We start from the raw sequence: 16,940 nt of genomic DNA, 5'->3' as shown, positions 1-16,940 counted from the left end.
GGACTGCAAGGAACAAAGCATGAATGTGCATTGTTTTGGTGTGTTCATTCCATACCATTCTGCCAGACCACTCAGACCTTCTGTTCCTCAATGTTCCAAACTCCCTTATCTTCTAATAATGATCTGCCTCACCCTTTGCTGGAACATTCCATTATCATGCTGTTACAGGGGTGTTCGTGACACAGCAAGTGTGATAATAAATATATTATAATTTTTAAAGCACTAATTCAGTCCCCTCCGATATACACACCAACCAAAATGTTCTACTAAATGTACATGTACCACTTGTGATGCGTGTTAACTGATAAGAATATTGCATCTTGCCTCTCTCACCTGAGCAGTCCTCCTGATGGTGCAGCTCGGAAAAATATGCCTATAAATATGCACAAGTAGGAGGTGTGTGATTCAAGCAAACATCAAAATGCATATACCACTGAAAACAAAGAACACTGTAATAAAATAAATAAAATATTCTATTTCTATAATTTTTCTCAACCCAAGAGAGCCCAAAACAATTTAAACAGACTTGGAATGCAATCACCTCTGGGATGGAACATGGTAGCTGTTTAACAGCTGACAGCATCACTACACAACATTTTACCTCAAGTAAAAAAGATTATGTATTGAACAAAAACTGAAGGGGGAATTTAGGGAGGCAGAGTAAAGTTATTTACCTGAGTTACGTTTTGTTCATGGGAGTCTTAATGTTTACAGTGGACAATGTCTCAATCTCACATTTAATACAAAACCAAAAATTGCATAAGGCCCACCAGAGGAACTCAGAGGAAAGAGTGCCATCTACTGCATCATCCTCACCACTTCCTGCAGCAGCCTGTGTTTTCCTTGGAGGTCTTCCATCCAATTGCTAACAGTGTCCTGCTTAGCTTGTGAGATCCAAGGCTGCAGCTGCAAGGTGGCAATATATCAAACCCATGGCTTGTGTTAAATTTATTAATCAAGTTTTTGTTTTTAAAATTTTGACCTGTACAGTTAATCAGTCAGGTTCCCGACCTAGATCAAAAGACCCATAGGACCCATCTGATTCACTCCTTTCATCCAGCCCCTATTTCCTAAACACAGAAATTACACTGCAGCCCTCACAGGAGGCAAGGCCTCTTTTTCAGAGAAGGGAAAGGTCAAAAGAGAAAGAAAGTTGTGAGCCTTCTAGGCTCTTTCTTTCACCTGGGTCACAGACAAGTGATTTTATCTCCTCAATTTCTCTCTTTTTCTTTTCACAAGCCTTGTAACTCTTTTTTTAAAACAATTTATTAAGCAAATAGTCATACATACGCTTTCCATTTTTTTTAGATTCCCCAGGGAATAGACACCATACATTTTCAAAAACATCCAGAAAGAAGCTTATTGAATGTTGCTGTAAACACCACTGAGCTATGAAATTCACAGAGTGCTGACACCAGCCTCTCTCTATATTTGCTATCTCTGCCATGGACTCCGAGCAAGCCATAACCTTCGACCTGGGGTCCCAAAAAACCTAAGGTTCCTTTCAAAATATTGATGAAAAAGGCACCAAGAGGAACCTTGGACACAACAGCAAAGCTGAGAAGGTGAGAGGGGTGGGAGAGAGGCAGGTGTATGTCTGTGGAGACAGTACAGAGGTCTGTAAAATTTACACAGTATCATTTTTCTCAAGTACAGAGGCAACAAACTCAGAAGAAATAAAAATCCACCCAAGAGACTAGAGAAGCTTCTGAATAAATGCAGCAGCCAAGGAAGCTCAGGGGCCTGCCAACAGCACTAGATATTGAAGCCAGCTTTTAACCCACAGTTCAAATTTCTACATCCACAGATTCAAATTTCTACATCCACTTCCGCCATTCTTTAAACAGGACTCTGTCAAGTGCCTAGGGCCAAACCCTATTCACTTAAATGACTTCAGTGAGCTACTCCCATGAGTAAAGAGCAGAGGATCAGGCTCTCAGATTGTAAGATCCTTGAGGGCAAGGTACTTCTTTGCTCTTTGCACAGCAGGAAACACAGTATGGACAAGTAACAATAAATATTATATATTAATAAGTAGTTAAAGGCACAAAATTCAAAGATTAGAAGCAAGAGGGGAAGGGAGAATTGCACGGGAACTATCAGGAAGAGAACCATTACAAGTAAATTTTTACTTTCCCTTGCAGTGTTTTAGGAAAGTAAGACATCAAACAGCCTTGGGCGACTGCATGTGAAACTAACTAGAAGGGTTTAATCTCCATAGTCTTGCATCTTGTATAGTCATTCACACTAGGACAAAGGGATTTCAGACTCTTTCTGATCCAGTAACATTTTTACACCCACTTTGCTTTCTCTGACAGCAAGGTGCAGTGCAACAATGAGTCAGGTCTGCAGATTGAAGGTGACCAAGCTAAAATATCAGTTCCAACCTAAGCGAAAGGCAGAAAGTAAAAAAACCAGCATCAACAAGGAATGGGAAACTGGGCATTAATATGGAATTGAAAGCATTTTAATCATCTCAGGTGTTAGTTACAAAGGAGCTGTTTTGGGGAAAAGTGGGGGAGAGGGTTAAATCATGAAAAAGTCCCCCTTACAGAGCTGCTGGTTCCCTGTGAGAAACTTCAAAAGACTGTATGTGGACTAAGGGGAGGGTATGAAGAACTGAGCTCATATGTGATAAGTTAACAAGATACATTCCTTTATAACTGCAAGCGCAGCCTGGGATCTGAGAGCCAAACTGTGTTCCTTCTTTCTCGGGCATCATCACTCTCTATCTTGGGTTAAGCACCTCACAACTTCTTATGAGGTATTTACAGATGCGGCGCTGAGACACAGAGAAATGCATGCTACAGAATTAACTCAGATGATCCAACTTTGCATTACTTCCCTTGTGTTAGTCTATCAGTAACTTGTCCAAGTCACACAGCAAGTCTGTGACAGAGCAGGAAACCATAAGAATGGCAATTCTGGGTCAGACCCATGGTCCATCTAGCCCAGTATCCTGGCTTCCAACAGTGGCCAGTGCCTGATGCTTCGGAGGGAATGAACATAACAGGGCAATTATCGAGTTATCCTTCCTGTCATCCAGTCCTAGATTCTGTAAATCAGAGATTTAGGGACACCTGGAGCATGGGGTTGCAACACTGACCATCTTGGCTAATAGCCATTGATGGACCTATCCTCCAGGAACTTATCTAATTCTGTCTTGAACCCAGTTATACTTTTGGCCTTCACAACAAGTTCCACAGGTTGACTGTGCATTGTGTAAAGAAGTTCTTCCTTTTGTTTGTTTTCCAGCTTATTAATTCCATTGGGTGACCCCTGGTTTCTGTGTTACGTGAAGGGGTAAATAATACTTCCTTACTCATCTTCTCCACACCATTCATGAATTTATAGACCTCTGTCATATCGCCCCTCAGTCATCTCTTTTCTAAGCCGAACAGTCCCAGTCTTTTTAACTTATCCGCATACAGAAGCTGTTCCATACCCTTATTTATTTTTGTTGCCCTTCTCTGTTACTTTTCCAGTTTAGTTATATCTTTTCTATTTTTTGAGAAGGGGTGACCCAAAACTGTAAGAAGTATTCAAGGGGTGGGCATACCATAGTTTTATAATGGTTTCTGTTTTATTATCTATCCCTTACCTAATGGGTCCTATCATTGTTAGCTTTTTTGACCTTAAGCAGATGTTTTCAGAGAAATATCCACAATCCATTTCTTGAGTGGGTACAGTTAATTTAGACCCCATCATTTTGTATGAGAAGCTGGGATGATGTTTTCCAAGGTGCATTACTTTGCATTTATCAACACTGGATTTCATCTGTTATTTTGTTGCCCAAAAAGATAGGAAACAGTTTAGTGATATTCTTTTTGTAACTCTTCACAGTCCACTTTGGAGTTAACTAGCTTGAGTAATTTTGTATCTGCATATTTTGCCACCTCACCATTCATCCCCTTTTCCAGATCATTTATGAATATGTTGAACAGGCCCCAGTATAGCAGAGGACCTTCCCTCTTATCCCATGACCACTTACTTTGCTTAAGAGTCTTTGGTGTGGGACCTTGTCAAAGGCTTTCTGAAAATCCAAGTCCAAGTACACTATTCCCACTGGATCACCCTTGTCCATATGCTTGCTGACACCCTCAGAAAACTCTTATAGATTGGTGAGGCATGATTTCTTTTTACAAAAACCTTGTTGACTCTTCCCCAACGTATCATGTTTATCTATGTGTCTGATAATTTTGTTCTTTACTATAGTTTCAACTAATTTGCCTGGTACTGAAGTTGGGCTTACCAGCCTGTAATCAGCAGGATCCCCTCTAGAGCTTTTTTTTGTTTTTTTTCTTTTTTTAAATCGGTCTTACATTAGCTATCCACCAGTCATCTGGCTGATTTAAGCAATAGGTTACATACCACAATTAGCAATTCCAAATTTGAGATACTTGAGAATTCTTGGGTGAAATACTATCTGGTCCTGGTGACTTATTACTATTTATCAATTTGTTCCAAAACCTCCGTTTTGACACCTTAATCTGGGACAGTTCCTCAGATTCGTCATCTAAAAAGACTGGCTCAGGTGTGGGAATCTCCCTCACATCCTCTGCTGTGAAGCCCGATGCAAAGAATTCATTTAGCTCTGCAACAGCCTGGCCTTCTTTGAGCACCTTGAACATCAAGTGCCCCACTGATTGTTTAGCAGGCTTCCTGCTTCTGATGTACTTTAAAAAATAAAATTACGGTTCATTGTGCGTCATTTTCTAGTTGTTCTTCCAATTCTTTTTCAGCCTGCCTAATTACATTTTTATACTGGACTTGCCAGATCTTTCAATTCCCAGGCTTACCTCCGATGAATGGCCCATCCTTTCCTGCCAGAAATAAAAGATATTACAAGACAAAATCTGCCCTAATTTACATTTAAGCCACATCACTGTCTCCTCAGGGCTATATGGGCTTGACCAGATATAAGTGACAGCACAGTCTGACCTACAGTCTACCATACTGGTGATGATGCACAAGAAGGAAAGAACTCACCTTGACTCTCAGATTCCAGAATAAGTTGTCAGAGCTGGCAATTAGAAAACATTTTTTCTTGTAAACTGTGGATATTGGGAGAACCAAAATACATATAACACCCCTCTCCAGGTCATTTTTTACAGAGTCCCATTTTAGAGCAAAATAACACTTTAAACAAAAATAGTTCTGCTTCTAATACTATGTGGCACCCATCTCCCACCTACTGTTCCTTTCTCTTACATCCATCCTTCTTCCTCAGTCTCAGACCCTCCCATCCCACCAGCCTCCCTCTTGGCACCTGTTCCCATCCACAAAAGTGCCTCCTGTTGGAGGGTGGTTTTAGTGTGAGAGCAAATAGGCCTGCAATAAAGGATTGTGGGAGAATTAGCTCCAAGGCTAACATTGCTGACATCAAACAGCAACAAAACTCTGACAACTCACTTGGTTTCCACATGTGAAAGGAGAAGTTTTGTTATCCACCAAGGCCAAAGGTGTGGCCAGTGCAGAAGGGCTGACAAAGAACAGAATTAACAGATCAGCCCAGGATAGGTGGCCATTCTACTGTATCACCATATGCATTAGCACCTCTCCCTGGCTAGGGAGCCATCAGGGCTGAGAGACAATTTTCTCTCATCAGTTCACTGGATATAGCACTCCTCCTCTTCCCCATGAGCCTTTGGCTTTACCATTCCACCCATCACAGTGTGTGCAGAGTTCTAGCATTTCCTAGGATATCCTGGGAAGGTCCCACTCCATACTCCTGACAAGTCTTTAAAAACAGCATCCCCTGCAATACAGTCTGGACTCTTAGAGCCTGGGGTAAGGACGAAGACAAGAGCTACTCTATCTGCTGCAGAGCTCGGGGCTTTATTCACTGCTGCTCCATTTTTCATTATAGGCTCCATACACGACTCCCAAGCAAGCTGCCCAGCACAAGGTGGTACTAGGCAGTGACTTTCGGGGAATACTCTAAAAACAAAAACCCCAACCTCCTCCCTGAACTCCACGAAGTGGCTCTCCTACCCTGCCTGCATTTTAGTAGGAAAGGGAGTTGGGGCCCCTTTCCATTTTTAAGGAGACAGGATACTATTTCATAACAAATCAGAGATGGAATTTAGGGACATGTTAGATCCAAACTGAACCTCCGTGGCTCCAGCTCATCTCTAATATTTACTATTAGCAATAATAAACAGCGTGTATGCTGCACTTTGGAGCATCACAGCAGTTTACAAACATTCAATTAATAGATCTTAACAGATCTTATTTCTCTGATGCCCATCTGGCACCGCATAAAAATAACATGATTAGAAAATTATTATTTTAAAATGTGCCGAAGGAATTGAATCCAAGAGAAGCTTGAGAGAGAATGAAAGCGGGAAGTGAGCAGCAGAAAGAAGAAAGTATCAGAAACCAAAACAAAGGCAGTGTTCATCCCGAGCCTCCTAACCTCCAGCCCAAAGGGCACAGGTTGCACACCGACTATAAGTAGCTCCATACAAAGGCACATAGCACTCCTCTCCCCACATTTATTCTACAGCCCTCAGTTACCATCTGTTTTATGCTTAGTGTTGCACTAGAGGGTGTAGATCTGGGCTGCTCAAAGTGTAGCCCAGAGCTGCCTGCCCTCTCCCCATAACCGCAGGCCAAGGGCCACGCAGAGACCAGGCAGTTGTTTATGGCTGGTGAATTCACACAACAAGCAATTTATATTCATCTATCAAGGAAGATACAAGTAGGTGCAAATATTATGGTCGTGTTCGTTTGTTTTTGATTACAAAATATATGTAAATGTATATGCAAATTAAGTGCAGCCACCAGGTTTCTGGCAAAATGCCAACCCAGCCCTCAGTGTCACAAACTTTGGGGCAGCTAGAGGGGCCCATGTGTCTGCAGGAGAGTTCCAGGCTGTTCTCAATAGATCTACCCAGAATAGGAAGGTTGTGCTGTTCTAAAAGGGCAGGTGGAAGATAAACCCCATGGTACCTTGTCTCTTTAAATGAAACAAAGAGGCTATAGAGAAAGCTGTTCCCTCTGCAGTTAAAAGACTGATAATTACAGAGCGACAGGCTCCTCTGTCATTCAGCAGGCAGCATCCCCAGGAAATCTTGCTCTGTAATCAAGGGCAGAGGCGCAATCAGGCCCCTATTCAGGCTTCGTTTCGAAACAGCCCCTCCTGGCAGCACAAGAGCTTTGGTGTGTTGCTTTGTGAAGCTGCTGAAGGCATCCACTTCAGGGCTCTGCAGCCATTAGGGGAGTCAATACAGTTTTTAAGCATGCTTTTGGTTCACCTTCACCCACAGAGCCCAAAGAGGCCCCGGAACATAGGTGCAGTCTACACTGTTTCTAGGATCTGTATCTGACCTCCTTCTTACACGCTTGATGCTGAACTGATGCTAATGCATATCAGCAAGTCTGTCCTCAACAGAGGAGCTTGGCAAAAGGAGAAGATTTGTACCAGCGAATGCAAGAGAATGTGATCATGAGTGTGCAAGAGCACCAATATGAGTGTGCAAGTGAGGCTATTCAGGCAGACACACCAATATTTTGGTTGTTTTTTGTTTAGAAAACAAAAGGAAATGTCTATGGAGAAGTAATTTCTGTGCTATTCGAATAGTACAAGAGCTTCAGCCTATTGGCACCAGGCTAATCCCAGCAAGAATTAAGGGGCTAACTGGAGGAGCAGTGGGGAGACAGGTTACTCTGATTTCAGCTTCAGGATTCATGCCACCACCGCCCAGCAAGTTACATATTAAACTGCTATTCAAAACATTTACACAGGGTTGCCAGGTTCAATGAACCAGTTGTATTGAAAAGCGTTATTTTATTTCGAATGCTCAAATTTTCTTAAGTGCGCACACATTCGTACACCCAGGCAGAGAAACCGCCCATGCCGGTGACCAGTAGGGTACACCACTGGTCATTTGCACTTGCAGTTGCCACAATGTGTGCCATGCTGGTAATTGCGCGCACACATTCAGCACCAAATGCCCACACAGCTTTCTGAGCATCGCGGCCCGTGTTTTCATAGGATTTATAGTTCCATCATGTCACAGAATGTTACACTCTCCGCTCAGGTTCACTACAGCTGGAACTCCGCTTTGCACTGAAACAATTTGTGATACTGTAAATGGAGCTTCATTCCATCACAGTTCACGAGCAGCAGGTGCCACTGACTTTTTTGTTTGTTTGTTTTTATTCATTTCTCTGGCCACACGATAAATGAGTTTGTTGTGGTTTTACCATCTGCAGACACAGGTATCAATCAATAGCCGCGTAATGGCCTGAAACCTGTCAAGAGAACTCGTTATTAAAAAGGTACATATTGCATTTAGCTATTAAAACAGAAGTTATTGACTGGATCCTATCAACTCCCAATGAATGAGCTAACTGCATCGGCGACCAAGTGAAAACACAGGCATGCAAATTAAAGGGCTGACAAATTGTGTAAGCGGGTTAAGGATCCACAGCTGCTGGTGTCCAGTCAAAAGGGAGTGTGTCTCCTTTAAAAATAGAGAGAGATAAGGAATAAATTATTCATGTTAAATAACACTTGTGCAAATATCCCGGGGCAGGATAAGGAAATAAACTAATGAGAAAACATTAGCTCCAGCAACAAACAGTTCACTTTCTTGGGGAGGGAAGCAACAATGAACTAACAAATTAAAAAAAAAAAAGGTAGGTGGGTCAACAGTGGATCAAGCAGATAGGAAGTTTGGGCCCAGTCCTGCAGTCCTTATCCCACTGATGTCAATGGAAGTTTTACCAGATTCAGGGTATAAAAGGAACTTTTTGTAATAGGAAAAGATTTTCCAAGTCAAAGGAAAATCTTTGTACATTTCACTAGTTTCCCTGTTCCCTTTTCTTGGCACTTCTTTGTTTGCTTATTTCACCCTACTAGAGCTTTGCTTCTCCCTTGTCCTCTTTCCCAGAACCTGCGGTGATGCCACAATGCTGACTGGGTGACACTGAATGACAATGGGCTTAGAGGTCACGCTTGCAGGATTACGGCTTTGCTGCAGGATCAAGTGGAGGGAGAAGGCGGACAGGGAAGGAGAAAACAAGACTGTTTATGAAAATAATTAAAACAAATGAAATGCACGTGACATAATAGCAAACAGAGGAAATGAGACCAGCTAAGGAAATTGTTAAGGATATTTCTGAGGTTAGAGCTGAGGTGAAAGTTCCCTGAACAGTGCATCATACCGGAGGGAACAGACCATGGTAAACTATGGGCTAAAATACATAAAAAAGCACCCTAAGGCAAAGGCAAAATTTCTTCCCCCCACCCTCCATCATTAAGTAGGACATTGGGAGAAAAATGATACATCACTACAGGAAACAAACGGCAGTGTGACGTGTGATTTCACAAACAACAATAGCACTGTCTGCACTCCACACATCCCTTGCCCCATTAGAGATGTATTTCCCATACCTCACCTTCCACAAGGAAATATGAAAATTGCATCACTCAAGTCTTGTTCAGAGCTGTCAGCACTGCCCCATAGGTGGGCAGAAGCCCTGCTTGCTTACCGCATTTTTCAAGACATGCTCAACAGACTGTTGATATCTGAAGTAGTTCCCTGTGGAGCCTAGATCCATTAGCTTAGGAAGTAGGAAGAGGCTTATTTCTCTAGGTTTCAGAGTCCAAATGCAACTGTGGATCCGGCAATCCTATCCCACAAAACTTCCATTTACTTCAGCAGGATTTGGGGGTCTACAAAGGATGCCAGGAGCAGGCCCATATATTCATCACTAATTCTACACGACTGCTTAATCACACTGAGTGACCCAAGCAACCTCAGAACTTCTAAGGCCCAAGCTTAGCAAATCATTCTCTCTCATTAATAGGCCGATCCTGAGTGGTGCCAGGCACTCAACAGAAAAGTCGGGAAGTTGGGATATTTAGCACCTCTCAGGATCACATGCTTGGTCTGGTGTATGTCCCCCATTACACTTCTACACTCCCTCCCACAGGGTGATCTGGACCCCTAGATCTAGGTGAAACTTCTTGTGGGGATTGGTCCTGCTTTGCTGAGGACTGGTCCTGCTTTGAGCAGGGGGTTGGACTAGATGACCTCCTTAGGTCCCTTCGAACCCTGATATTTAATGATTCTATAGGTCGGTGAAAGGAAGGCAGGGTGTTTTTTGAACTCTAAAATCTATGGAAATTTCTGGCCAGTTTACAACCAAGACATCCCAAGTCTCCTCTTGGGATAAAACTAGTTCACAAAGATATTGCAGCAAGATTTTGGATTTCTCACGATCAACCTAAGGAGCTTTATCCAAGTCTCTTGCCTGTATGGACACTTAAAACAGTGGGGCCCACTAGTGAGAACCAATTACCACAGCATTTAAGAGAAGACCTAGAAACAAGTCCTGGTATTTATCCTGTGGTAAGTTTTAGTTGTTTGTCACTACAGTTTTATTTTGAAAAAAAAAAATTAAAAATCCAGTAGTTACACTCAATCTTTATTTGTATTGCTTCGGCAACACAGTCCGAACTTTCACATGGGCCCCAAAACGATCTGAGCAGGGGTTCTGGGAGCAACCAAAATGACAATCTCAGCCATTACTGTGTGAGAAACACAGGCAGAGCAGGGCCTTCTCCACACTACTATCAAGCTACCCCAAGGATGGCCTTATTTTTGCTAAGTCTTGTCTGTCAAGTATGGATTCCACAAAGCCCATAACCAGGGTGGTTCACGGTTGCTCCCCATTTTACCTGCCCCGCCTTGGCTTATGGGAGTGGGAGGGGGAATTCAAACAAACATTTGGGGTTTGATCAATCTTTCCTACAAACCCTTAGTGCTCATGAACTCATTGCCTTACCTTCTCCAGCCCCATTAACAAGTTAGCGGTAAGGATTCTCCCCACACTCCCAATGCTGTGCCACATCTGCAAAATTCCCTCTCTGCCATCATATGTAACCGCCCCCCCTTGCTATTTGCTATGGGTGAGGAGGTGCTTGTGATTTGGAAGGGGATTCATCTCCTTTGAGATCCACTAATAGAGGTACCAGGCCTTTTGCAGCCATGCTAAATGAAAAATTAGCCCGTTGGATTTTGCAAAGAGCTGAAGGGAGGGAAATAAGGCAGGTGATCTCTTACCTTCCGAGCAAAGTTTGCCAACATACCCAGTGGCAGAGCAGTCACAATGCGGCTCACCATCAAGAAGGAAGCAAGTGCCGCCATTCTCACAAGGGTTCTCTACACACAGCCCCTCCATGTCCAGATGAACCCCCTGGTTGCCCAGCAGCTGTGGTTCCGAGTTGCCATATTTCAGGTCCAGGATAAATCCCTGAAATGGAGGCTCACTTAGGATGCCATCAAGGGTCAAGGCAGCAGGGCGGATGTCTGACGGAACGCCACCAACAAAGAGGTCACTGACGATGTTCATGTTCTGGCGCTGTGGACGCACTTCACCAGGCTTGGCTTCACCATCCAGCACCAGCACCGTCCGGAGCTGGTTGCGGCTGACCATGAGGAAGTGCCAATTGCTGTCATTGACCTGCTTTTCTGTGACAACCGTGGTCTCGGCACAGTCCACGCTGAACCGGAGCTGGATGCGCCCATCAACCAGGGACAAACAGAGGAAGTCGCAGACACCGCCATCATCAAAGTAGAGGAGCAGCCCTGCCGAGACGTTGGTCTTGAACTGAAAGCTCAGGTCGCTCCTGGTGCTGGCATCCCAGCGGAGGTAGCGGGCCCACTGGTTGGGAAGGCCCATGAACTCCAGGCCCAGGCAGAGGCCCAGTAAGGAGCCCAGCAGTAAGCTCACCTTCAGGGTGAAGCAGACAGAGTGGAGAGTGAAGCCCATTGTTGCAAAAAGCTGCTCTTCCCTAGGAGAAATATAAAAGCCACAGCACTGGTGAGAAGGACCCCAGGAAAAATCACTGATAAATTCCACAGGAGGAGAAGAAAAGCACACGTGATCGGCTAGGAGAATTCACCTCTCCAAGAAAAGATCTCAGCTATCCACTAAGATCTGGAGGCTTTTATCCCAGAAGGAGAGGGTGTGTGGTGAGAATTCTCCAGGTGATCCACTTTCTTGAAGGGCAAAAAACCCAAGGTGGTCTCGTTTTGGTGGAAAACACAAAAGTGACAGTGGTTGTGAGAGAGAGAGAGAGAGAGAGAGAGTGCAAAGGTAAAGGCCAACTCTCAAATTCCAGATTCCTAGAAGCGATGACAACTGTGGCAGTGAGGTGGTGGTGAACTCAGAAAGGATATAATCATTGGGAGAGCAAAACCAAAGTCAGTCTTCAGGGTGCATTGATGGTGATCCAGCCCATAACTCCTCACTTGGCACTGAAAGAGCTTGCAGGACCTGTAAGGACAAAGCGGGGCGGGGGGACAGAGAGAGAGAGAGAGAGGGGTCAGTCCCACAGCCCACCAGAAGTCAAGTGTAGTTGGTAACCTGAGATTTGTATGCATTTCCTGGAGCAATATTTCCTTATTTAGCTGGCAGGATTTCATGTATGTTTGTACCTGCAGTTATCCCCTCATCTCCCAAGGTAGTAGGGCTATTTACACCATCAGACGTCTCAGGGCCTGAGTGAGAAATGCAGATGCTCAAGTCATGATCAGGCCCTATCACAGCAGATAAATAATCCTAAAAAGTTCTGATGAACAATGAAAAACCTGCCAATCACCTTGAGAAATACTGCCTCCAAGAAGTTTAAAGCCATCCCTCGGTAATAGTATACCTAAGGCATGCCAGGGAAACCCCCATGCCAGGCCACTCACTAATGCTGTTTCCAGGAATACCACAAAATTCCCCTTCAACAGCATGCAACTTCTAAGCAAGTTTGGCTCCTCTACATGTTCTAACACACTGACAGAGGGCAGTTTATTTAATCTTCACTGACCAGCAGACCCTAACAACTTTCCAAAGAGCCAAATTCTTCCCTCCCATCAAATCAAGGAGATCAAAGGTTCTGAGAGTCAGATTCCACTCTCAGTTACACCGGTGTAAAATTGGAGCAACTCCAATCACCCAGTGGAGTTGTTCTAGATTTACAACAGTGTAACTAAGAGCAGAATCTGGCCCCACAAATAAAATGTAATATATAGGAATGTTGCCCAGGTGTAAAGAAGGCAGAATTAGGCATGAATCATGAGTCTGGTACACACAGAAACATATCACACTACTGTGCTCATCCACAATCCCTTGATAATTCTAAATTGAGCAGACTGCAACTCAGAGGGTTTTTACTGAGCCTCTGACATGCTCCCCTGCTCTTGTGGGGTGCACTGCTGGACCTACACTGGGATTTTTTAGGAGGGGAGGGGCTAGGATGGAAGTGGTAGCCCAAAACAGAATTTGTATCTGCACACTCTGTTCCCAAAGCAGGTCAAATTGATTAACTCCACTGAGGAGGGATGGGTCTGCCCCATCAAGTTTACAGGCTGTAATAGCTTTACAGTCTCCCTAGTAATTTAACAAAAAATACTTATTGCAAAGACTAGAATTCCTTAGAACAGAAAGGTCCAGCACAAGCCAAGGGAAGGCATTTTGCACAGATCTTCTGTTCCTCGGCCTCCTATCATGACTCATGACAGACAGAACAGCAGTGAGGAGGCTGGACAGAACAGACATCCAGTTATCGGTTTTCCATTCAGCATTAGAACTTGCTACATATGTCCTGCACATTACTAGTGCAGAGACTCAAACCGGGACCCTTAAAACTAGGCCCAGCAGCTATACTAGTAACCTTTGCTTCTGGCTGACATGGTAGAAACTGCACTATGCTGGTATGTCTAGGCACTTATATGCCCCATCACTGTTGCACCCAAGCACTCCCAAATATTTAAAAATAGAAATAATAATGGTCTCAACCTTCAAGGTTCTACAAAGAGCTTGCTACTCACTAAGAGCCAAATTCACTCCTAGGATGAAGTGGGAGCAACTCCGATTGCCTTTAGCAAGAAGGAGCTCATAGAATATCAGGGTTGGAAGGGACCTCAGGAGGTCATCTAGTCCAACACCCTGCTCCATCCATTCCATCCATTTATACCAGTGCTGAATTAAATTCTTACTGTGGGAAGGTGGGTGACTGTGTCTGGGATAGGAGGATTATTTCAGATTAAAGGGAATTTGAAACTTGTGTGCGTTCTGTGATTGAAAATACTGGCTAAAACAAAGGCTACTGTAAGAGCAGAGACTTGTTCATAGACATGGGCTGGGCATAAGCCTCTAGGGAAAGACTATCATGTCAAGTTCAGCAAAAGTACAAAGCTAGACTGGATGGCTCAGAGGACTGGCATGAGGCCTTTCCAAAGCTGTCAATCTGGCACCTTTAACCAGCACTAAAAACAGGTCACTTGAAACACAAAACGAATCAATTACAAGAGAACCTGTAAGCAATAGAGAAACATGAGTTTTCAATGCCCCATGTAAGTCAGTCCCATTCCCTGCAGCTGCCTGACTGGAGCTCGTTAGCTTAACTGCTATAAACGCAAATACAATCAAGTCAAAACCAGAGGGAAGATAATTCCTTTTAATTGTTAACAGCTTGGCTCAGGCTGAGGGAGGAGAGAAAGCAGGAGGCATTAAGAGAGGTGTAAAGAAAAAAGGACCCAAATGTCCAACTCGTTTCTCCTCCCAATAACCCAGACATTGGTTCAGCCATTTATTCTTGGGCCTTGTGAAGCAACTGCAGGCAGAGATACCTTGCTTGCGTCTGTTTACCTTTCTAGTCCGTGCTCCCCAGTGGCTGCACTAAAATACCCCATGATTTATTGAGCTGGGGGAGAGAGAGCGAGAGAGAAAGAAAGTGATGACCCAGGCCTGGAATTATTGATGAGACAGGATTAAGACTATAATAACATGTGTAAATTAGCCAGCAAAGCGTTCCCAGCAGCTAAAGGTTCCCTAGAACGTTTACCACTGCCCCAGTAGAATTTGTCTCCCTCTTAAGATTCAGACAGTCCTTAAACAAACGTGAGAGGGAGAGGTAGGCAAGCTCAGCATTGCAGCCAGCCCCACAGAGACCCCACGGTGGAACGTCTCCCTCAATACTTTTAGATTCTGTTTGGCAAAGTATGAGAAGCAGCACCCCCCTCTCTCTTTCTGACTAAAAATGAACTCTTTCAAAGCTAGTGAGAGGTGCTGAAGCAACAGCCCTTGAGGCCAACAGCAGGTAAGTATCCACAGAACAGGTACAGTTCAGCCCACAGTAAAGCAAGCTCCTCTCACATCCATCCTACTAATCTGTCTCAATCCTAAACTGCAGGAACCCCTCTTGGGGGAATTCAGTCCCCATGCCCATTCGATATTTGGCCTCTCTCCCTAAGTTGCAATAATGGGGATCATCAACAGTGGTGGTGACATCTGTAATGTTAGCACTTGTCCATTAAGGAATGGGCTGGGACCCAGCAATGTGTTTCCCACAGGACACCAGAAAATCAACAAAATGAAAACTAGTCAGAGGTAGCTGCACTGGGTTCAGACTGCTGACCAAAGCGGGGAATCCATGTACTTTCCCGTCACCAATTCCCCTCAATCTATTTTATAGAGAAGATAAGATCATCTTTATTTAGGCAGAGGAAGGAGAGACGATTGCTTCAGGCCATGACAAATTATAGGTGTTATTTCTCCATATTTATGAGCTCTAACTTTGGTTTTGGGAAGACTGTCTACATCCAGGCATAGGGCAGGCTGGTGCTGTGCAAGATTGCCCCTAGAGCTCTGCCAATGCCCTTTAATCCTGACCTGCAGCGTCCCCTGGTATTCCAGTCCTGGGCCCCATGCAGCTCTGCCAACGTAAACCACTCTGACTGTACAGCAATAGGGGCTGGGAGAAAACTCAGATTTGCTGTCCCTTTTGGGCATTAGGAAGGATTGGAATTCAAGCCTTTAGAGATTAAAAGACTGACTCTTAGACCTGCGCCTAACACACACAGATGGCATGAAACTCCACTCTTAACATGTGTGATGGGGTCTGCACACCCCACACGGAACCAGGGCAAGAACAGGGTAATACCGGGCTAGGGAGGTCCCACCCCTCAACAGGTGCAGGGCGTGCTCCCAGTATAAAAGGACACTGTTAGAGCAGCAAAAGTGGGGAAGGAGCTGCAGGCTGTGCCAAGAAGCAAGGTTGGTGCTGGGAGCTGTGACAGGAACGGGGCTACAGCCTTAAAGTTGTTCTAGCAGCAGGGAATCCGGATTGCCCACATCTCTGGGAAGCTGAAAGCCCTATAAGAGGCTGCTTTGAACAGGATGTTAACAGACCAAGTGGAGTCTTCTGAAACAGTGACCACGCCCCACACAGCAGAGCTCCAGTTTGGTAGGAAGCGACCCAGGGAAAAATGCGACTTGGGGATGGATTGCTTACTAGTCCACACACTTTGACAAACCTCCTATGGCCCTGGGTTGGGACCTAGTGGAGTGGGTGGACCTGGGTCCCCCTACCTTGCACCCTGTTCCTCTGTGTGGCAGAACTCCAAGGGGAGAAATAGGAGCATTCAGGAGGGATTGAGGCCTGCCATGTACAACTTGGCTGGGGCCCCCGCTTTGCCAGCTAGGCCAGCGGAAACTGTATGACCATTGCCTGACCCGTAGGCCAGCTGGTCATCAGACCACCCCTTGTAAAAGAGAACTATAGCAACAGCCTCACGCAATACAGCACTTCCTCTAGAATACTGTAGTATTTTTTTTAAATGTGTCTTCTCCAGGAACCTCAAACTTTTCCCCAGCATGAATCCCAGTGTGAGAGAGGGGTTGTGTGCTGGACACCTCCCCTCCCAGGCACAATCATACAGCAGCTCTGCACCAATTCCAGCAATTGCTCACATGGCAAAGGTTCACATTTCAAAGGTTTTTCGAGTACTGGGATCTTATTTTAATGCAAATTTAGCAGCAGGAAATGAGAAGAGCCAGCCCCACGCGGCCAGCCAGCTCTTCACAGCCCACCAGCAAGCACTCCACAGAGCGCAGTTTGAGAATTGCTGCTCTGAAAGGATCAGCTGTCC

At 44.6% G+C, this 16,940-nt stretch overlaps 1 protein-coding gene across 37 annotated transcripts in view; it reads right to left on the bottom strand.

The window, feature by feature from the left end:
* The window catches only part of NRXN3 (neurexin 3), a 1,412,371-nt gene that overhangs the window by 1,342,880 nt on the left and 52,551 nt on the right, over positions 1-16,940 (bottom strand). For all 37 annotated transcript variants that reach the window (XR_007357036.2, XR_007357037.2, XM_048852498.2 and 34 more), the window contains exon 2: positions 11,079-12,294. Coding sequence is in view for 35 of the 37 variants with exons in the window: in XM_048852498.2 (XP_048708455.1) it covers positions 11,079-11,787 (709 nt within the window). In the remaining 2 variants the exon portion in view is untranslated. The remainder of the gene's footprint in view (positions 1-11,078; positions 12,295-16,940) is intronic.

This window comes from Caretta caretta, chromosome 6 (assembly GCF_965140235.1).
Source record: "Caretta caretta isolate rCarCar2 chromosome 6, rCarCar1.hap1, whole genome shotgun sequence".
Lineage (NCBI taxonomy): Eukaryota > Metazoa > Chordata > Testudines > Cheloniidae > Caretta > Caretta caretta.
Note: the sequence above shows the minus strand (reverse complement) of the source record. Positions and strands in the feature narration are given on the sequence as shown.